Raw genomic sequence first — 21,818 nt, 5'->3', positions numbered from 1 at the left:
AGAGGATGTGATGGTTGCATGGCCTCATCGACTCAATAGACATGAGTTTGAGCAAGCAGCTGGAGATGGTCAAGGACAGGGAAGCCTAGCGTGCTGCAGTCCATGGGGTCGCAAAGAGTCGGACACGACTGAGCGACTGAACAGCAGCAAGTTTTGCAGGGAGCCTTTGTAGAGGCTGAGCACATCAGAAGCGGCAAGGGTGGGGCCGCCAAGCTCCTCCCCCAGGAACTATACTCTGCATCTCAGCTTCAGGCTGCCACAGATTTGAACTGTGTCTCTGAGCATCTGTGCTTTATCTCCACTAACTTTGTACATTCATATGTAAGAAGTGTCCTAAGATAATTGTTTCTTCACTTCACGCCAATTCAGCTTGTGAAATGTTTTATAGGAGTGCTCTGCTTTCTGATAGTGGAGGAAACCTGTACGTCAAACCTCAGCTCCAAGGTCAGAGAATTCCAAGCTATCTAAATCTCTATCTGTCTGAAGCGGCAGACTTCTCATCAGAAATTAGGTATGCCAGAAGACAATGGAACAGCATTTGAAAGTGATGGGAGGCTACTTTTTTTAAAAAAATCTGTAAACCCAGAATTCTCTACCAAGGAAAAAATATTTCCCAAAGCTGAATAGGAAATAGAAGTCCTTCCTGACAAACAAAAACTGAAGTGCATTACTATCAGACCTGCAAAACAGGAAATGTTATAAGGTGATCTCAGGAAGAGAGAATACAAAGCAATGAATATACACAGTAATGAATACAACAGAGGTACATATAAGGAAGGTTTTCCCCAATTTTAATCACTCTAAAAGTGACTGACTGCATTAAGCAAAAATAGTAGTGGCATATTGTACAATAATAGCATACGTGAAAGCAAAATCTGTGGCAGCAATGACACACAATATAGGAGGAAGTATATTATTACAAGCTTCTTACATTGTAAAGGAAGCAGCATAGTACAGTTTGAAGGTAGATTTTGAATGATTGTAGCTATATATAGAAAACCCTAGGGAAAACACTAATTATGTTTTTTAAGATTTTCACATATTTCAAAGACATGAAGAAAGAGATAAAAGAAAGGAGAACACAGAAAGCAACTAATAAGACGGTGGATTTTTTTTTAAATACAAGTATATCATTTGCATTATATCTAAATTCCCTAAATCCACCAATTATAGACAGAACCTGTCAGATTGGATAAAAAGAGTTCAGAGTCAGCTATATGCTGGACTATTATCCACTTTGCACAAGAAACTATCATTTCCAGATAAGATACTTGCTAAAGTAACTGGATCCCTAAGCAGGAAGATCCCCTACAGAAGGAATGGCTACTCACGCCAGAACTCTCCACTGGGAGAATCCCAGACAGAGGAGCCTGCCAGGCAACAGTCCCCAGAGTCGCAAAAGAATTGGACATGACTAGGCATCAACAAAACGAATTCTACCAGGAGTGGGGTTCGAACCCACGCAGACAGATGTCTATTGGATCTTAAGTCCAACGCCTTAACCACTCGGCCATCCTGGTGGTGAGCAGTAGTACCTACAAGTCAAATATTACTGGGTTAAAATTCATTAGGCTTTCTAAATTCCATATATATGTGTTAATATACTGTATTGGTATTTTTCTTTCTGATTTACTTCACTCTGTATAATAGGCTCCATCCAGTTTCATCCACATCATTAGAACTGATTCAAGCGCATTCGTTTTAATAACTGAGTAATATTCTATTGTGTATATGTACCACAGCTTTCTTATCCATTCGTCTGCCGATGGACATCTAGGTTGCGTCCATATCCTAGCTACTGTAAACAGTGCTGCAATGAACATTGGGGTACATGTGTCTCTTTCAGTTCTGGTTTCCTCGGTGTGTATGCCCAGCAGTGTATATGGAATTTAGAAAGACGGTAACGATGAGCCTATATGTGAGACAGCAAAAGAGACACAGATAAAAAGAACAGACTTTTGGACTCTGTGGGAGAAGGCGAGGGTGGGATGATTTGAGAGAATAGCCTTGAAGCATGTATATTACCATATGTGAAGTAGATCATCAGTCCAAGTTCGAAGTATGAAACAGGGCACTGGGACAACCCTGAGGGATGGGATGGGGAAGGAAGTGGGAGGGGAGTTCAGGATGGGGGACACATGTACACCCATGGCTGATTCATGTCAATGAATGGCAAAAACCACTACCATACTGTGCAGTAATTAGCCTCCAACTAAATAAAATTTTTAAATTGATTAGGCTTCCCTGGTGGCTCAGATGGTAAAGAATCCTCCTGCAATGTAGGAGACCTGGAAATTAATTAGACTTTCTAGTCCCTGGAACATTATGAATAATTTTATACCCTTGGGATTGGAGACCAAGCTTTAAAGAGAAAAAGCAAATCCCTATAATGCTTCCTGGAAAAACTAATGAAACGCAGTAAGTCTAGTTAACATCCGTCTTATATACATCTTATATATATTTTTCTTGTGATGAAAACTTTTAGGGTCTACTCTCTTAATGACTTCCAAATTTCAATACAGTATTATTATTAATAACTATACTACCATGGTGTACCTTACATCTCCATAACATTTCTTTTATAACTGGAAATTTGTACCTTCTGACCCCTTTCATTCCTTTAACCCGTCCTCCACTCCCCTCTCAATCACCAACCTGTTCTCTGTGTCTAAAAACTCGATTTTGATTTATTTTGTTTTTTGGATTCCAAATGTAAGTAAAACATACAGGATTTGTCTTTTCCTGTCTCACTTATTTCACTTAGTATAATTCTCTCAAGGCCTAAATCAATGAAAGGTCATCAATAATAAAATCAGTATTTTTGTTATACATTGACATTGAAGTCGCTCAGTTGTGTCCGACTGTTTGCAATCCCATGGACTGTAGCCTACCAGGCCTCTCCGTCCATGGAATTTTCCAGGCAAGAGTACTGGAGTGGGTTGCCATTTCCTTCTCCAGAGCTCTTCCCGACCCAGGGATCGAACCTGGGTCTCCCGCATTGTAGACACACGCTTTACCGTCTGAGCCACCAGAAAGCCCACTATTTTTCATTACGTGGATAGTTAAACAAACAAATAATGTTTGCTTTATGCCAAAACAAAATGTTGAGAAGACATACTAATCACAAACTTAGGAAAAGACTGTTCTATAGCAGTGGTAACAAGCAGCCACTAGACCCGAATTTAAACCAGTTGATCTATCCATGATAATCGTTTTGTGAACATTTGCACAACCAATCACTATCAACCCCTGCTTTCTGAAATGAGCCAGCCAGGATGCACTCACTTCAGTAAACATCCCTTTGAGTGCCAACCAAACAACAAGAGTCTCTCCAGAAGAACCATGCTTCCACAGAATATGTCAATCCACTGACCCTCTGAAAGTCTACCCTAAACCCCCTCTCATAAAATATCAGTCATCAGCTCTTTCAAAGGGATGGTGCCTTACCAGCACTGCTCCCTCCTTAAATGAACATAGGCTTTGGATTTCAAGCAGTGAGTGGTGAAAATGCCCTTTTGCCAAATCTGAAATGCTGAAATTTCATTTTTTTTTTGCTGGGACTGTGTTTGCTGGGGGCAGGGGTGGAGGGGAAGGAAGGTAGTGTCACTGCTGAAGAACCAATGAGGTCAACATTCATTCCCAAGTTGATGTCTGTGAGGTTATCTCCAATTTGTTAGATGACTGCAGCAAAATTATTCAGTGAGTACGTAACAAAAGGCTTGCACTGGCCCAGATGGGGACTGAACCCACATCCTTGGTGTTATTACCACCATGTTCTAACCAACTAAGCTGCTTAGTCAGCTGGCAAAGAAAGCTTTTCATACAAAAGTAATACAAAGATTCAGATTCTGGTACCTGCTTAAAAATAATACATCAACAAATTGGACAAGATAGAAAGAAATAAATCCCCAGAAACATACAATCTACTGGGACTGAATACTGATGAAACAGAAAATCTGAACAGCCCTATTACTAGCAAGAAGTTGAATCGATAATCAAAAACCTGCCAACAAACAAATGTCTAGGACCAGTAGCTTCACTAAGACATCCTACCAAACATTCAAAAAATTAAGACCAATCCTTCTCAGACTCATCCAAAAAATCACAGAGGGGGAAACTCTTCCAAACACATTTTACAAGACAAGCATTGCCCTGATACCTAACAAGGAAAAGGATGTCATCTCACATACTGAGGAACGGTATGCTGACTTACACACGACTTTGCGTGAACTTTATGTTAACTAGAACAGCCTGTCTTGTGGCCGATCAAAAATATCTGGTATACTTCGCTTTAATCATTAAAGAAGAGTGCATTGTCCAGAAGTAAAATATGTCTGCTTTGAAAATAGAGGTAAAGCTAAGCGATTTCTGTGATAGTCCAAATCAAAAATGCTAGTGGCTAGAAGAAGATGATAGCGCTGGAGGTGGAAAGAAGTTGTCGGATTGTAGATAAACTTTTAGAGTAGAATCCCATCAACACTGGTTGATGGATTTTTCATTCACTTAACATTTATTGATTGCCCATTGTGTACACTCTTGTAAGAACCAGGCACGGAGCAATGGGCAAAGGAGATGAAAAATCCGTGGCCCTGTGGAGCTTACTATTCTCATCCGGGAGACAGATGATGAACTATATAAATAAAGTATTTATACTTCTGATAATGATACGTTGCTATGAAGAAGAGTAAAGAATAGAGGAGATTTAGTGGTTTGACCTCCCCCCTCCCCCCAATTTGGACCATTTTATTAATACCTTCTTAACATTTTAAAATATTCCAACTCATGAACACAAGATAACTTTCCATTTACTTAGATCTTCTTTAATTTCAATGTTCTGTTCTCTTCAGGGTACATGTCCTAAACGTCCTTGGTTAATTTATTCTTGAGTATTTTTTTCTTTTCCATGCTCTTGTAAATGGAAGTGTTTTCTTCATTTCAGCTTTGGATTAGGGCAGTGTTTTGAACCAAAGACATGAGTAGGAAGAGGCAGAGAATGGCGGTTGACACCATGTAGAAACAGCCTTTAAAAGGTGACAAAACCTCCTCACGGTCACTGAACTAGAAAGCGGCAAGTCCAGGATGCTTCCGCAAGGGCCTTCTGCTGACTTCGGAGCTCGGAGCTCGAAGCTGTCCCGCCTCCCTGCTCTGGCCTCTGTGGATGTAGATGCTTCAACCAAGCGCCTCCCACATCTTTGTTTTTCTGTCTCTTATTGGTCAAGATGCTCGGAGAGGATTTTTTAACCTGCTTCGTCGTTATTGCCAAAGATGGCTGTTTCATCCTCACCTCTATTTTCTTATGGGGACTCTACTGTTACCCTGGGCTCCCTGCCCGATTCCTGGTCCTGGTTGCCAGAAAATTACTACAAGCAAACTTGGTAGGCACGCAGCGTCCTCCGCTCCAGCCAGGCGCACTGGATCAGAATCTCTGGAGTAGGGCCAGGAATCTGCATGTGTAACAGGCTCCCTAGGTAACTGTGATGTTCCTTGGGGCTGGCGAGCTCAGGTTTGACAATTTTTAAAGAGATGCCCACGGAAGACCTTTTCTGGACTCTGAATAGCGATCTGACTGAGGTGGGGGAGGAAGTCATGAAGATTTATGGAGAAATAGGAATCCACAGCGGAGAAGGCAATGGCGCCCCACTCCAGTCCTCTTGCCTGGAAAATCCCATGGACAGAGGAGCCTGGCAGGCTGCGGTCCATGGGGTCGCAAACAGTCGGACATGACTGAGTGACTTCACTTTCACCTTTCATTTTCATGCACTGGAGAAGAAAATGGCAACCCACTCCAGTGTTCTTGCCTAGAGAATCCCAGGAACAGGGGAGCCTGGTGGGCTACCATCTACGGGGTCGCAGAGTCGGACACGACTTAAGCGACTTAGCAGCAGCAGCAGCAGCAGGAATCCACAGAGTGAGAGGAGCAGGGGCAAGCATTCTGAGGCAGGAGTAATATTCTGCTGCTGCAGAAATATTCAAAGTGCCATAAGGGATCTAAGGAAAGTGGTGAGATTGTGGGTCGGAGGGTGGGGGTGAGATTGATGGGGAGCAGGAAAAAAAGGGGAGACTGGAAAATAGACATGCCGAGACTGAAAGAGAGAGAGAGAGACGAAAGAGAGAGACTGAAGTAGAGCGGAGATGGAAAGAGAATTGAGGAACAAAGAGACGAACAGATTGAGTATTGAGGCAAATGAGGGGGACTGAAAGTATGCTGGAGGGTGGGGGTGGGGGGCAAGAGGGGCTCCTGAGGTAGAGAGTGATGGCTCCTGAGGGAGAGGGGAGAGTGAGGCACAGGCATGGAGACTGAGGGCCAGAGGGAAGGAAGATCAAGGGACAAGAAAGGAGAAAATCAAGAGCAGAGAGAGAATTGGATATCCAGGGGCCACAGCCACAGGGCTCTATATACAGACTCTGGCGTCCCTGCCTTGCTTGAATGGTTCCAACAGAAGCTTGACTGCTCCAAGACAAGAGTCTGCAAACATACCTGAGCTACGGATCAAAGACTATAAACTGAAAGGCCAGCGCTTGGGACAATAGAGGAAGTCTTGAGGGAGTGGAGGGAACATAGCCCCTGGAGCCCTCCCACAAAGAACTGGACAGCATGGACATCGGGCCTGTGCCATGGCTGGGCCCTCTGCTCCTGGTTTCCCTCTGGGTGTCCTCAGCTCCAGGTAGGAGGATCCTGAGAGTCAGGCCGGAGCCCCCTTGGGGAGCCCCGCTCCGGCCTGACTCTTTCCCCTCCACGTCCCACAGCTTCCCTCCTTCGGCGCCTTGGTGAGCACATCCTGAGGTTTCAGGAGAGCTCAGCCTTGGGCCTGGGGCTGGGCCCAGATTCTGTGACCCTCCCAAAAGAGGGGTGGTTGGAGCAGCCACTGGACCCCTTCAATGCCTCTGACAGACGCTCCTTCCTGCAGGTAAGGCCAGGAGAGAGGAGGCCCACTGCCCACCCTACTCCCTTCTCAGTCCCCCTACTCCGCCCCTCAGTCTCTGCTTTCTATTCCTATCTCTACACCTCTGTCACCTCGTCCTCTCCCCAATCAGCCTTACCTGATATCTGCTGTCAGTATCCCTATGGCCCTTTAGTCTAGCCCCTCTGTTTCTTAGATTTGCCCTCTATCCCCTAGCCTCCCCTTCCTTTCTTTAGCCTCCCACCTTTTTTGTTCCTCAGGTCCTATCCTTCAGTGTTTCCTTTTCCCTGTCATTCACTCTCACTCCCTCATTGCCCCTCAACTACCACCCCCCTTCTCCCTGTCCTTCAGATTAATCACCAAATGCACCACCAAGTCTCAATATGCAGCAAAAATCTGGATCAGCTTTGGAACCAGACCTGGCTCACAATAGGCACTTGAAGATATGTATTTAATGAATGAACAGATTTACCACTTTTATACCTACTCTTTTACACTTGCTCTCCCCACAGTCTCCAAAGGTCATCTCACACAGGCCTTATTTCTAAATCCACCTGCATTTATTAATTATTCTACAATAATTATCTCAATATCGAGCAAGTGCCTACCACTTCCTAGCCACTATTCTTGACCCTGGGTTATCAGAGTGAAAGAGCTGACAAAAATATCTCCCCTTGTAGATATTACATTCCAGATGAGGAGACAAACAGGAGAGAAATGAACATGTAAATAAACAAGTCAACGTCAGATAAAAAAGATCCATCAGGGAAAGAGACCAGAATGAACAGGAAATAAAGAGTAGGTCAGAACTCTCACGATTCCATTTCTTCCTCCCCGTCCCACCTCTTAGCGGTACTGGGTAAATGACCAACATTGGACCAGCCAGGATGGACCTGTGTTCCTGCATCTGGGAGGTGAAGGCAGCCTTGGACCTGGTTCAGTGATGAGAGGTAAGAAGCAAGCGTGAGGAAAGACAGGGGGAAGCTGGCAGAGGCGAGGAAGGGGAGTTGTATACTGCGAAGGGCTGTGAAGCCTGAGGTTTGCAAGAGTTGACACCCACCTCACACATATCCCCTTTGGACTCTCCACAGGGCACCCTGCAAATCTGGCCCCAATCTGGGGGGCCCTGGTGATAAGTCTGGAGCATCGATTTTATGGCCTGAGTATACCTGCCGAGGGGCTGGACATGGCCCAGCTCCGCTTCTTGTCCAGCCGCCATGCGTGAGTGGGGGTAGGGGATGTTTGGGGTCATGGGACTGAAGGTGGCTGTATTTTGGCTTCTCTGAATCTTTGTCTCTTCTTCCATTGCCCAAAGTTGACCTCTGAGTCCCTGGTCCCATGTTTTCTTCTCTGTCTTTCAGTGTTTTATTCTTTTTCTGTCTTTCCGTCTCTCTCCCTCCCTATCCTTTATTTCTCCACCTCTTCCACTGTATTCTTATCTTTTGCTATTGCACTATGACCTGCTGGTCCAGACTACCAGAATCCCTTAGACGGATGACACAGCTTCCTCACTGGTCTCCTTGTTTCTGTCCTTGATCCCGTCAGTCTATTCTCCAGATGAAGAGCCAGAGTGATCATTAGACCACACTCCAGATCATCTCTCTCCTGGCTCAAATCCCTCACGTCTCTCATCGCACTCAGAGCAAAGACAAAACCTTTGCAACATCTCCTCCACCAGCCTCTGGATCTGCTGTGGAAGCTCCTATGCTGGCTTTGGAGGCTCCCCAGTTAGCTCTCTGGCCTCTCTCTCCCTCTTACTGGGCTCCAGGTACACTGAAGTTCTTGCTGTTCTCCAGACTTGCAGGCACATCACTTCCTTGAGCCTTTGAACTCTGCCTTCTTCAGAGTGGGCTTCCCCCAGATATTTGTCTAGCTCCCTCTCTCGCGTCCTTCAGTGCACCCTACCGCTATACCAAATCCCTTCTCTTTCTTTCCCCCCTCGCCTACTTTATTGTTCCCCCGGACTTATCTCTCCCTTTTCTGCTTTCCATCTCTGTATCTGTCTGTAATCATTCTGACTTTCTCTGCCTCACTCTTGTCTCCATCTTGGTGTGTCCCCATCTGTATCACATTGCCTGTATATTCCTCTCTATCTCTTAAACTTTTCACAAGCTAAACTAGTTTCCAACTGCAGTAGGATGACACTAACTGCAAACTGTTTCAGAAAGGTTACGGAGGGGAGAAAGCATTTGGGATTAAAAAAAAAGAAAAGAAAAGATGTTAGGGTATCCCCTGGTGATTAGGTGATTAGGGCCTCACGGTTCCACTGAAGGGGTCATGGGTTCGATCACTGCTAATTGGGGAACTAAAATCCCAGAAGCCTTGTGGTACTGCCAAAGGGAAAGAAAAAAAGGAAGGGTGTTAGATATATTCCAATATCTCTGTCTCTTTTTCTAATCGTGTCTCCCTCTTGGCCAATACCTCCTAACCTATCCAGCCTAGGCCCCCTCCTCTTCCTGAGTAGCTGTCTTTGACAGTCTCCAATCCCTCCTATAATTTAGATTTTCACCTAAACTGTCTTGAAGATTTTTCTTCTCCCACCTAGTCTGGAAGTGAAGAGTGGAAGCTTTCCAAATGAGTCTCCCCTGATCTAGGCACTTGTGCGGAAATGTGTAGGTATGGGGAATCCTCAGAAATACCTCATGAGAAAAAACCCTAGCTTCTGGCCAGGCTCTCTCCATTCTTGTCTCTGGATTCCTGCCTGTAAATTGGGGAATCTTCAGGGATTCCTACCCATGGGAACCGACTCAGCCTCTTCTCTGACCCTAGGCTGGCGGATGCGGCCTCTGCTCGCCTCACACTCTCCCGCCTCTTCAACGTCTCCTCCACCAGCCCCTGGATCTGCTTCGGAGGTTCCTATGCTGGCTCCCTGGCTGCCTGGGCCCGGCTGAAGGTCCTGGGACCCCTCTGGGTGGACTGGGGGAAAGGAACTTGGACTGCGAGGTCCATAACTCAGATAATGGGAAAACCTCCTTCCACACCCTCCTCCCCCCAACCGCCCATCCCAATCTGCCCTCAGAAGAGTTCAGTGTGTAGAAGGTAGGGACTTGCCTGAGATGACACAACGAGTGAGTGACACAGGGGCGGGCAGATATGGGATCCCAGTCCTTCAGCCCCCAGGCTGATAACTTGTTCTCCCTCAGTTTCCCCATCTATTTTTTGCTTCCATCGCCTCTTCCGCTCCGGTGCGGGCCACACTGGATTTCTCCAAGTATAACGACGTAAGGATGGCGGGCGGTGGGCCGGGGGCGGGGGGGGTGGGGGTGGGGGTGGGGGCGGGGAGGAAGACCTCGGTGGTGCGGTTCACCTGATATTTTTACGCGACCCGACTTTAGGTGGTGTCTAGAAGCCTAATGAACACTGCGATTGGCGGATCCCTGGAGGTATGAGTTGGGGTTCAGTCGGAGGGGGATAGGGAAAGAGAAAAGGCCTTGAGGATGGGGGCCAGAGAAAACGGCTGAAGCTTGCAAGGTGTTGGGGTCTCAGAGACTTGGGAGCCCCGAGAGGTGGGTGAATTTGGGAAGAACGCGAGAGCTGAAGATGGGTCTGGGTACTGAGAAGGGAGGACCCTACGAGGGCGGGGCCTGAGGACGGACCACCCTATCAGGAGGCTGTATTCGTGTGGGCGGGGCCTGGGGGTGGGACGGCCCGGAGGAGGAGCCGGGAAGAGGGCAGGGCCTCGAGCAAAAGCGACTTTCAACTGCCCGGTGTATGAATCTGAATGTGGAAAAGTGGGGAGCCCAGGGAGGATGAGGGTCACGGAAAGGGAAAGGCGGAACCCCTGGCCCAAGTCTTCACCAACGCCGCCTCTCGCTCTCTGCAGTGCCGGGCGGCGGCGTCCGCAGCCTTTGCGGAGGTGGAGCGGCGGCTGCGCGCGAGCCGTGGGGCTCGGGCAGCGCTGAGCGTGGAGCTTGGAGCGTGCGGGTCCCTGGAGCGCGCTGAGGACCAGGCAGAGCTTCTGGGGGCGCTGCAGGCACTCGTGGGAGGTGCGGTGCAGTACGATGGGCAAGCTGGAGCGCCGCTGAGTGTGCGACAGCTCTGCAGATTCCTGCTCGGGGATCGGGGCAACTGCGGGGGCAACTGCAGCGGCCCTGCACCCTACCGCGGGCTTCGTCGGGCAGTGCAGGTGAGAACCCCGAGCACCGCCAAGAGTGAGCAGAGCGAGGATTCCTGCTTCACCTCCTCTGTGTGAACTTGGGCAAGCGTAAACCCTTCTGCACCTTAGTTTCCTCATCTGTAAAATGGGTATTACATCTCAAAAGGACCTCGGAGGTGGAATGAGGTAGGAGCAGTATGGCCTAGGGAACAGGGAGCCCGGAGCACAGTAGGCAGGTGATAGCGACTGTGCTTACTATTTTGCCTACATTGTTCTGTCCTCTTTCTGGGGCCTGCAAGAGTGTCTGGCACACAGCAAACTCTCAAATAGTATTTGTAGAATGAAGGAAAAACATTAGTCCGGGGGACACAGTTGTCCTCGGGACACAGTCCTCCTAGAGACCGGGGCTCCTAGCCTCGGACTCCCTCGGACTCCCAACCTCTACAATCCAGCTATCACTTTTCCTTCGATGTCTGCACCAAATGCTGTGCGGTGCGCTTCACATATATTATCTCATTGAATTCTTGCAATAGTTCTACGAAGTAAACACTACTATTGTCCCCAGACACAACTGAGGAAACTGAGATCTAAGATATTCTCACTTGCCCAAGATCAGCTTTACAGGTGAGAAGTTCCTAGTCATCTAGCACCTTAATTTCTAACCCACAGGGACCTAGGTCCCCAGCAACTCTGAGCAGTGACCCCAGGAAAACTCAGAAACTCACTCTTCTGACTTCTGACCTTTGACCTGTAGGGACCAATGGCTCCAGGCCCCGCCCTGGCTTGATGGCCAGGGTGGGGGCGGGGGGCAGCGGGGAGGGGGGGGCAAGGAACGTATGTCTGCATATATGTATGTGTATTGTCCTTTAGGTTGTCACCCACGACCTGGGTCAGAGGTGTTTAAGCATTTCTCGGGCAGAGACAGTGGCACAGCTGAGGGTCACAGAACTCCAAGTGTCCAGCGTGGGTGACCGGCAGTGGTTGTACCAAACTTGTACCGAGTTCGGCTACTGTGAGTGACTGGCCCAACTCTCACCTCCAAAACATATGGTCTCTGCTGTGCCTAGACAAGCCATCTCAAGGTCGTCCAGGCTCACTATGCTCCTTCTGAGACACCCCCAACCTCACTCCAGACATTATTCTATCACAGCCCTGATCATTCTAGGCCATCAGTGTCTTGGGCTGAGTGCGTCTCTGAGAGGACCGTGAACTCACTGAAGGGAGGGTCTGGAACTGTCTCAGTCATCACTGGGGAGAGCTCTGTACACGATTATTAAAGAGGTAGGGGGCTGGCTATATACTCCACATTGGTGAATCCCTCTCTCCACAGACGTCACCTGTGAGGTCCCCGGGTGCCCTTTCTCCCAGCTCCCAGCTCTGCCCTCCGAGCTTGAGCTATGTGAACAGGTGTTTGGGCTTTCAACCTCATCTGTAGCCCAGGCTGTGGCCCAGACCAACTCCTATTATGGTGGCCAGACCCCAGGGGCCACCCAAGTGCTGTTTGTTAATGGTGAGTGTGCCGTCAGAACTTGACTCCTTAGTGTCTATCTGGCTGTGGCTCAACACACCGTCCTCTCCTTTCTTTCCAGGGGATACAGATCCCTGGCATGTGCTAAGTGTAACACAGCCTTTGGGACCCTCCGAGCCAGCCCTTCTCATCCCTAGTGCCTCTCATTGCTTGGACATGGCACCTGAGAGACCCTCAGATTCCCCTGGCCTCCGCCTTGCGCGACAGGTAAGAGAGAAAAATCTCTCAGTGATTTGCGTTATTATTTGCATGCTAATTTGCATGTTCCTGCTCTCTACTAGTGCTGGAGTCTGAACTTTCCAAATTCTCCCCACCTCTCTACAGAAAATCTCCCAGCAGCTGCAGACCTGGCTTGGGCTGGCAAAGGAGAGCCAGGTTAGGGCTGCTGTCTGAATCCTACACCCTCACCAACTACAGAAGCGCCACCTCAGTCCTGGCTGTATCCATTTATTGGACAAGAAAAGGCAGCTTGTTGGGAAACAGGAAATTCCCAGGAATTCACATTTAGGAACTGTCCTGCATAAAACCATCTTGTGTCTGCATACATCCTCACTCCTGACTAAAAGTGCTTTGTTACAAAGAGTTCTATAAATTAAGTGATTATTCTCAATGTTCTGTCATTTTTGTTCAGTCACAAAGTCGTGTCCGACTCTTTGGGACCCCATGGACTGTAGCCTGCTAGGCTCCTCTGTCCATGGAATTCTCCAGACAAGAACCCTGGAGAGGGTAGCCGCTCCCTTCTCCACAACCCAATGAGAATATCATTATTTTAAACGTCAAATGTCAAATGAACATGGCTCTATACCCTCGTCTCCTCCCCCTGCAAATCAGCTTCAGGCTCAAATTTTGTTCAAGTACTGGGCGGGGTGCCTTGCTGCCTGTATGTCTCTGGACTTCAGACCCTGACCTCTCTCTGCTTCTCACTGCTCCTCTCACTGGACCCTCGCCCTCAGTCTCCTCCTGCCTGAACTCTCTCTGTCTCTAATTGTCTCTCAGTCTGCTCCTGTTTCTCTGAATACCTTCATTCCTGTTGCTCTCTGTGTCTTAGTCTGGTTCTCTTTCTTTCTCTTCGTCTCTGTCTCGGCCCTTGTCTCTCATTCAGTATCTTTCTGCTTCCCTCCCCTCTTGCTTGCTCTGTCCTTACTTATCTCCCTTGCTCTATTTCTGTCTCTCACTTTTGGTCTCTGCGTCCCGTGAGTCACTTTCTTTCTCACTCTCTCTCTCTGCCCCTATTCCTCTCTCTTCAGACTTTCCCTGTCCTTTGCGATCTTCTCAATCGTGCTTTCTCCATGAGGCTCAGTTTCTGTCTCTTAGGCTCTTCCTCATTGTCTCTACTGCTCTTCCTGTCACTTCATCCTTGTCTTTCTCTGTCTGTCTTTTAGTTTTCCTTCTTTTTCACTCACCAATCTTTTCCCGTAATCAAATGTCACTCTTGGGCAAGTCCAGCTTCCAATCCAAGGGGTTTAGGGTTCTGATCAAGCCTTCCTGCTGAGGACACCTCCAAGCTCTGAGAGACTGGACCCAGTCTCACGGGGGCCCACTTAGCCTGCCTTAGCACTGCCAACAGTACATGTTCACCGGTTGGTTCAACCCTCACCAGGACCAGGAGTCAGCCAGTCAAGTGGCCTGAGTGTCTCTGGGAAGCTGGGAAGTGGAGGGAAAGTAAAGAGGAGTGGGGTGAGGGGAGGGATGGGCAGGAGTGTGGAAACAGAGGCATAAAGCCCATTCTGTGAGGGGTCATTCCCTGCCTTTCTTGACTCCAAACCCTGAGGAGTAACACTGTTGCCTCTTCTGAGGATCAGTCCTAGTGCAGGTCACAGGTGCTGCTGCTGCTGCTGCTGCTGCTACGTCGCTTCAGTCGTGTCCGACTCTGTGCGACGCCACGGACGGCAGGCCACCAGGCTCCCCCGTCCCTGGGATTCTCCAGGCAAGAACACTGGAGTGGGTTGCCATTTCCTTCTCCAATGCATGAAAGTGAAAAGTGAAAGTGAAGTCGCTCAGTCGTGTCCGACTCACAGGTGCTATCCTGTAACAAACGCTGCTCTTGAACCACAGCCACTCATGTTGAGGTCTAGCCTCAGTGATTCCCATCATCATTTAACGTGTGCACCATGGTCTGACAGTCATGGGTGCTCGATTCCTGTCGAGAGATGAAAGAATGAGGTGTACCCTCCAATCTTCACTCCCTCTTGATTTTCCTCCTACTTTGCTGGATACTTATTTGCAAGCTTCTCCATTTATTATTTAATGGCTTTGGGGTTGGTCCCGGGCTACCTCGTCTCCTCAAGTGTTCTCAGAGCCTCCCTATCAATGTGGCTGTGGTGCTAGGCCTAGCTCTCAGGCAGGTATTCCACAATTTTGATTACCTCAGTCCTCAGGAAATAGAGTTCATTCACGCCAAATACTAAGAATTCCTCTTTGTTTCCCCCTAATTCCACGATGGGGGAGAGGAAGAATGTGCTTTCTTCTTTCTTTGAATATTAGTTTGTAGTCATTTGGGTTCACTGTGTTCCTTATCCAGCTCCCGGAAAAGCCGTATTGATTCCTTTTCTTTTAATAGCATAAACACGAGCACAAACCGCCGTGTCTGGCCGGTTAGCTCAGTTGGTTAGAGCGTGGTGCTAATAACGCCAAGGTCGCGGGTTCGATCCCCGTACGGGCCAGGCTTGAGGTGACGGTTCGTCCCTTTTAGGCTCACCGCCATATCCCAGTTCATGTCTGGGACACGAAGCTCTCGCTGAGAACTTTAACTGGAGTCAATCGCCATATCCCAGTTCATGTCTGGGACACGAAGCTCTCGCTGAGAACTTTAACTGGAGTCAATCGTACATCTTTCCTCATGTTTGACTCGCATCTGCAGAATGAAAGGATAGCAGTCAGTGACCCAGCAAGACCTAGAGCGTCGCTTTGGCACATTGTGATCCACAGGATAACTGATTCCAGCGAAGAAACTGACCTTCCTGGAGTATTTCCCTCCTAAAATAGACTATGAAACCATCTACACTTTCTGCATTTCCACACTTGAGTCTTAACTAGATCAGCAAAAGATGGAACAAGGTTTTTCAAAGGCTATGTGAAAAAACTCTATTGATACAAACACAGCAGGAGAGAAACAGTTTTGTCAGCTGTCTCCTTATGAGCTGGAAAGAGCCGTCAATGGCCAAACCTGAAACACTGGGAACAACAGATAATATAGTTTGAGATAATGATGCAAACTAAGTATAAAATGTGTATTCATGGGTCCATACTGTTACAAATCAGTGATTAAAGAAGTCAACCAATGAATACAGGAGAAGGGATGTATTTTTCTTACTGATGCATTCCAGCTAAGGTAAGAAACTACTCCCCACCCGCTCACCAGGAGATGGAGCTTTAACCTCTCCCTTCTGGAATATGGGCCATCCTGACCGACTAGCTTCTAAATATCCAGGAAGAAGTAGGAAAACATAGGAAGAAACTTCACCAGGGAGAAAAATGGCAAACACTACCTTAAAAGTGATCGAGGTTGGCATCACTAATGGTAAGCTATCCTCCTATCAAGTCACATCTGAAAGGAAGTGATGGGACAAGTACTCTGTGGTCTCGTCCAGAAACCTGTAGCCCCAGGCCTTCATGTGAAGACTATCAGACAAACCTAGACTGGAAGACAGTCATACAAATACCGGATAGAAAGAATTCATCCGCACCAAGAAACAATCACAGACCAGAGGAGGCTGAACGCAATGTGGGATGCCGTGGGTTGGGGGGAGGGGAGACATTAGTGTAAGAACAGATGTGACACACACAAGTACATGCGGTTAGTTATTATTAAAATATCAGTGTTGGTTTCTTGGCTTTAATAAAGGTTCCATGGTAACCTAAGAAGCTAATGAAAGGAAACTCTGAAATGGGTACAAAGAAACTCTGTTGTTTTTGCAACTTTTCTAAATATGCTCCAAAATAAAAATTTATGTTTCAGTATTCGCATAGGAAATGTGTCTGCTTCCCACCACTCAAATCAGAGTTGAGACAAATGCCTGGTGGGCAGTAGGTCCATGACAGGCAGTTCCTAAAAGCCGAAGGAACGTGATTGATGTCTTCTTTGGTGCAGGACATGCAGAGATATTTACATGGTGATCTGTGCAAGCTGGTACATGCTGCAGATGATTCTCCCAGAGTCCCATTCCCACACTGAAATGCAAACCAGACCAATGACATTCGTCTTCAGCCTGTACAAGACATCTGAAATGGAGCTGTATGGTGTATGTTGAACTTGAAGTTTGGTGAGTTTCTCTCACAAAGTTTCAAATAACACCTGAAATGTTTTCTTTCCCAGCTTGGCCCTAAAATATTTTCATTTGTGTCAATAAACATCTTAACCACTGCTCTTTGTGACATCTTGCCCATTACAAAGGGCAAGACCATCTTGCCCTGTGTTCCCATGACACAATCCAAGACTGTCAGACCGAACAATGGCCAGTTCACTGTTCTTTCGTGGGGTTGTCCCAGAGATCGTACTTTACCCAGGCAGTATTACTCACCCCTTCTTTTTTGAACTGGGAGATCAAAGGTTACTGTAATGTTGGGTGGGTTTGTTTTCTTGTTTTTGTTTTTAATTCTTATTTGTGTGTGTGCACTCAAGTGCCTTTGATGTGCTTAACAGTGGGTGGTTCCTAACTTAGTTTTCCCATTAATTCACAAAACACTTGATAAAGTACAATAGGAGAGGTGAATCATATTGGGCAGAAAAATGCCAGTAGTCATGTATGGATGTGAGAGTTGGACCATAAATAAAACTGATGCAGAAGAATTGATGCTTTTGATCTGTGGTGTTGGAGAAGAATCTTGAGAGTCCCTTGGACTGCAAGGAGATCCAACCAGTCCCTCCTAAAGGAAATCAGTCCAGAATATTCATTGGAAGGACTGATGCTGAAGCTGAAGCTCCAATACCTTGGCCATTTGATGAGAAGAGCTGATTCATTAGAAAAGACCCTGATGCTGGGAAAAATTGAAGGCGGGAGAAGAAGGGGACGACAGAGGATGTGATGGTTGCATGGCCTCATCGACTCAATAGACATGAGTTTGAGCAAGCAGCTGGAGATGGTCAAGGACAGGGAAGCCTAGCGTGCTGCAGTCCATGGGGTCGCAAAGAGTCGGACACGACTGAGCGACTGAACAGCAGCAAGTTTTGCAGGGAGCCTTTGTAGAGGCTGAGCACATCAGAAGCGGCAAGGGTGGGGCCGCCAAGCTCCTCCCCCAGGAACTATACTCTGCATCTCAGCTTCAGGCTGCCACAGATTTGAACTGTGTCTCTGAGCATCTGTGCTTTATCTCCACTAACTTTGTACATTCATATGTAAGAAGTGTCCTAAGATAATTGTTTCTTCACTTCACGCCAATTCAGCTTGTGAAATGTTTTATAGGAGTGCTCTGCTTTCTGATAGTGGAGGAAACCTGTACGTCAAACCTCAGCTCCAAGGTCAGAGAATTCCAAGCTATCTAAATCTCTATCTGTCTGAAGCGGCAGACTTCTCATCAGAAATTAGGTATGCCAGAAGACAATGGAACAGCATTTGAAAGTGATGGGAGGCTACTTTTTTTAAAAAAATCTGTAAACCCAGAATTCTCTACCAAGGAAAAAATATTTCCCAAAGCTGAATAGGAAATAGAAGTCCTTCCTGACAAACAAAAACTGAAGTGCATTACTATCAGACCTGCAAAACAGGAAATGTTATAAGGTGATCTCAGGAAGAGAGAATACAAAGCAATGAATATACACAGTAATGAATACAACAGAGGTACATATAAGGAAGGTTTTCCCCAATTTTAATCACTCTAAAAGTGACTGACTGCATTAAGCAAAAATAGTAGTGGCATATTGTACAATAATAGCATACGTGAAAGCAAAATCTGTGGCAGCAATGACACACAATATAGGAGGAAGTATATTATTACAAGCTTCTTACATTGTAAAGGAAGCAGCATAGTACAGTTTGAAGGTAGATTTTGAATGATTGTAGCTATATATAGAAAACCCTAGGGAAAACACTAATTATGTTTTTTAAGATTTTCACATATTTCAAAGACATGAAGAAAGAGATAAAAGAAAGGAGAACACAGAAAGCAACTAATAAGACGGTGGATTTTTTTTTAAATACAAGTATATCATTTGCATTATATCTAAATTCCCTAAATCCACCAATTATAGACAGAACCTGTCAGATTGGATAAAAAGAGTTCAGAGTCAGCTATATGCTGGACTATTATCCACTTTGCACAAGAAACTATCATTTCCAGATAAGATACTTGCTAAAGTAACTGGATCCCTAAGCAGGAAGATCCCCTACAGAAGGAATGGCTACTCACGCCAGAACTCTCCACTGGGAGAATCCCAGACAGAGGAGCCTGCCAGGCAACAGTCCCCAGAGTCGCAAAAGAATTGGACATGACTAGGCATCAACAAAACGAATTCTACCAGGAGTGGGGTTCGAACCCACGCAGACAGATGTCTATTGGATCTTAAGTCCAACGCCTTAACCACTCGGCCATCCTGGTGGTGAGCAGTAGTACCTACAAGTCAAATATTACTGGGTTAAAATTCATTAGGCTTTCTAAATTCCATATATATGTGTTAATATACTGTATTGGTATTTTTCTTTCTGATTTACTTCACTCTGTATAATAGGCTCCATCCAGTTTCATCCACATCATTAGAACTGATTCAAGCGCATTCGTTTTAATAACTGAGTAATATTCTATTGTGTATATGTACCACAGCTTTCTTATCCATTCGTCTGCCGATGGACATCTAGGTTGCGTCCATATCCTAGCTACTGTAAACAGTGCTGCAATGAACATTGGGGTACATGTGTCTCTTTCAGTTCTGGTTTCCTCGGTGTGTATGCCCAGCAGTGTATATGGAATTTAGAAAGACGGTAACGATGAGCCTATATGTGAGACAGCAAAAGAGACACAGATAAAAAGAACAGACTTTTGGACTCTGTGGGAGAAGGCGAGGGTGGGATGATTTGAGAGAATAGCCTTGAAGCATGTATATTACCATATGTGAAGTAGATCATCAGTCCAAGTTCGAAGTATGAAACAGGGCACTGGGACAACCCTGAGGGATGGGATGGGGAAGGAAGTGGGAGGGGAGTTCAGGATGGGGGACACATGTACACCCATGGCTGATTCATGTCAATGAATGGCAAAAACCACTACCATACTGTGCAGTAATTAGCCTCCAACTAAATAAAATTTTTAAATTGATTAGGCTTCCCTGGTGGCTCAGATGGTAAAGAATCCTCCTGCAATGTAGGAGACCTGGAAATTAATTAGACTTTCTAGTCCCTGGAACATTATGAATAATTTTATACCCTTGGGATTGGAGACCAAGCTTTAAAGAGAAAAAGCAAATCCCTATAATGCTTCTTGGAAAAACTAATGAAACGCAGTAAGTCTAGTTAACATCCGTCTTATATACATCTTATATATATTTTTCTTGTGATGAAAACTTTTAGGGTCTACTCTCTTAATGACTTCCAAATTTCAATACAGTATTATTATTAATAACTATACTACCATGGTGTACCTTACATCTCCATAACATTTCTTTTATAACTGGAAATTTGTACCTTCTGACCCCTTTCATTCCTTTAACCCGTCCTCCACTCCCCTCTCAATCACCAACCTGTTCTCTGTGTCTAAAAACTCGATTTTGATTTATTTTGTTTTTTGGATTCCAAATGTAAGTAAAACATACAGGATTTGTCTTTTCCTGTCTCACTTATTTCACTTAGTATAATTCTCTCAAGGCCTAAATCAATGAAAGGTCATCAATAATAAAATCAGTATTTTTGTTATACATTGACATTGAAGTCGCTCAGTTGTGTCCGACTGTTTGCAATCCCATGGACTGTAGCCTACCAGGCCTCTCCGTCCATGGAATTTTCCAGGCAAGAGTACTGGAGTGGGTTGCCATTTCCTTCTCCAGAGCTCTTCCCGACCCAGGGATCGAACCTGGGTCTCCCGCATTGTAGACACACGCTTTACCGTCTGAGCCACCAGAAAGCCCACTATTTTTCATTACGTGGATAGTTAAACAAACAAATAATGTTTGCTTTATGCCAAAACAAAATGTTGAGAAGACATACTAATCACAAACTTAGGAAAAGACTGTTCTATAGCAGTGGTAACAAGCAGCCACTAGACCCGAATTTAAACCAGTTGATCTATCCATGATAATCGTTTTGTGAACATTTGCACAACCAATCACTATCAACCCCTGCTTTCTGAAATGAGCCAGCCAGGATGCACTCACTTCAGTAAACATCCCTTTGAGTGCCAACCAAACAACAAGAGTCTCTCCAGAAGAACCATGCTTCCACAGAATATGTCAATCCACTGACCCTCTGAAAGTCTACCCTAAACCCCCTCTCATAAAATATCAGTCATCAGCTCTTTCAAAGGGATGGTGCCTTACCAGCACTGCTCCCTCCTTAAATGAACATAGGCTTTGGATTTCAAGCAGTGAGTGGTGAAAATGCCCTTTTGCCAAATCTGAAATGCTGAAATTTCATTTTTTTTTTGCTGGGACTGTGTTTGCTGGGGGCAGGGGTGGAGGGGAAGGAAGGTAGTGTCACTGCTGAAGAACCAATGAGGTCAACATTCATTCCCAAGTTGATGTCTGTGAGGTTATCTCCAATTTGTTAGATGACTGCAGCAAAATTATTCAGTGAGTACGTAACAAAAGGCTTGCACTGGCCCAGATGGGGACTGAACCCACATCCTTGGTGTTATTACCACCATGTTCTAACCAACTAAGCTGCTTAGTCAGCTGGCAAAGAAAGCTTTTCATACAAAAGTAATACAAAGATTCAGATTCTGGTACCTGCTTAAAAATAATACATCAACAAATTGGACAAGATAGAAAGAAATAAATCCCCAGAAACATACAATCTACTGGGACTGAATACTGATGAAACAGAAAATCTGAACAGCCCTATTACTAGCAAGAAGTTGAATCGATAATCAAAAACCTGCCAACAAACAAATGTCTAGGACCAGTAGCTTCACTAAGACATCCTACCAAACATTCAAAAAATTAAGACCAATCCTTCTCAGACTCATCCAAAAAATCACAGAGGGGGAAACTCTTCCAAACACATTTTACAAGACAAGCATTGCCCTGATACCTAACAAGGAAAAGGATGTCATCTCACATACTGAGGAACGGTATGCTGACTTACACACGACTTTGCGTGAACTTTATGTTAACTAGAACAGCCTGTCTTGTGGCCGATCAAAAATATCT

The 21,818-nt window shown here is 46.0% G+C and overlaps 1 protein-coding gene and 3 non-coding genes across 4 annotated transcripts; 2 read left to right on the top strand and 2 right to left on the bottom strand.

The window, feature by feature from the left end:
* Nucleotides 1–1,437: 1,437 nt before the first annotated feature.
* On the bottom strand, nucleotides 1,438–1,520 carry TRNAL-UAA (transfer RNA leucine (anticodon UAA)). Its single transcript has one exon. It is a non-coding gene; the product is annotated as a tRNA-Leu (tRNA).
* A 5,075-nt stretch (nucleotides 1,521–6,595) lies between these two features.
* Nucleotides 6,596–12,919, top strand: LOC128055168 (thymus-specific serine protease-like). Its single transcript, XM_052647580.1, has 12 exons — nucleotides 6,596–6,665; nucleotides 6,748–6,908; nucleotides 7,753–7,852; nucleotides 7,994–8,123; nucleotides 9,672–9,795; nucleotides 10,046–10,123; nucleotides 10,238–10,285; nucleotides 10,726–11,028; nucleotides 11,869–12,010; nucleotides 12,329–12,508; nucleotides 12,588–12,733; nucleotides 12,851–12,919. The coding sequence occupies exons 1-12, from the start codon at nucleotides 6,596–6,598 to the stop codon at nucleotides 12,917–12,919; spliced, it is 1,551 nt and encodes a 516-aa protein (XP_052503540.1).
* A 2,196-nt stretch (nucleotides 12,920–15,115) lies between these two features.
* On the top strand, nucleotides 15,116–15,189 carry TRNAI-AAU (transfer RNA isoleucine (anticodon AAU)). Its single transcript has one exon. It is a non-coding gene; the product is annotated as a tRNA-Ile (tRNA).
* Nucleotides 15,190–18,977: 3,788 nt separating this feature from the next.
* Nucleotides 18,978–19,060, bottom strand: TRNAL-UAA (transfer RNA leucine (anticodon UAA)). Its single transcript has one exon. It is a non-coding gene; the product is annotated as a tRNA-Leu (tRNA).
* Nucleotides 19,061–21,818: the final 2,758 nt, after the last annotated feature.

This window comes from Budorcas taxicolor, chromosome 11, assembly GCF_023091745.1.
Source record: "Budorcas taxicolor isolate Tak-1 chromosome 11, Takin1.1, whole genome shotgun sequence".
Classification (NCBI taxonomy): Eukaryota; Metazoa; Chordata; class Mammalia; order Artiodactyla; family Bovidae; genus Budorcas; species Budorcas taxicolor.
The sequence above is the reverse complement of the archived record's forward strand: the minus strand, read 5'-3'. Positions and strand labels throughout refer to the sequence as shown.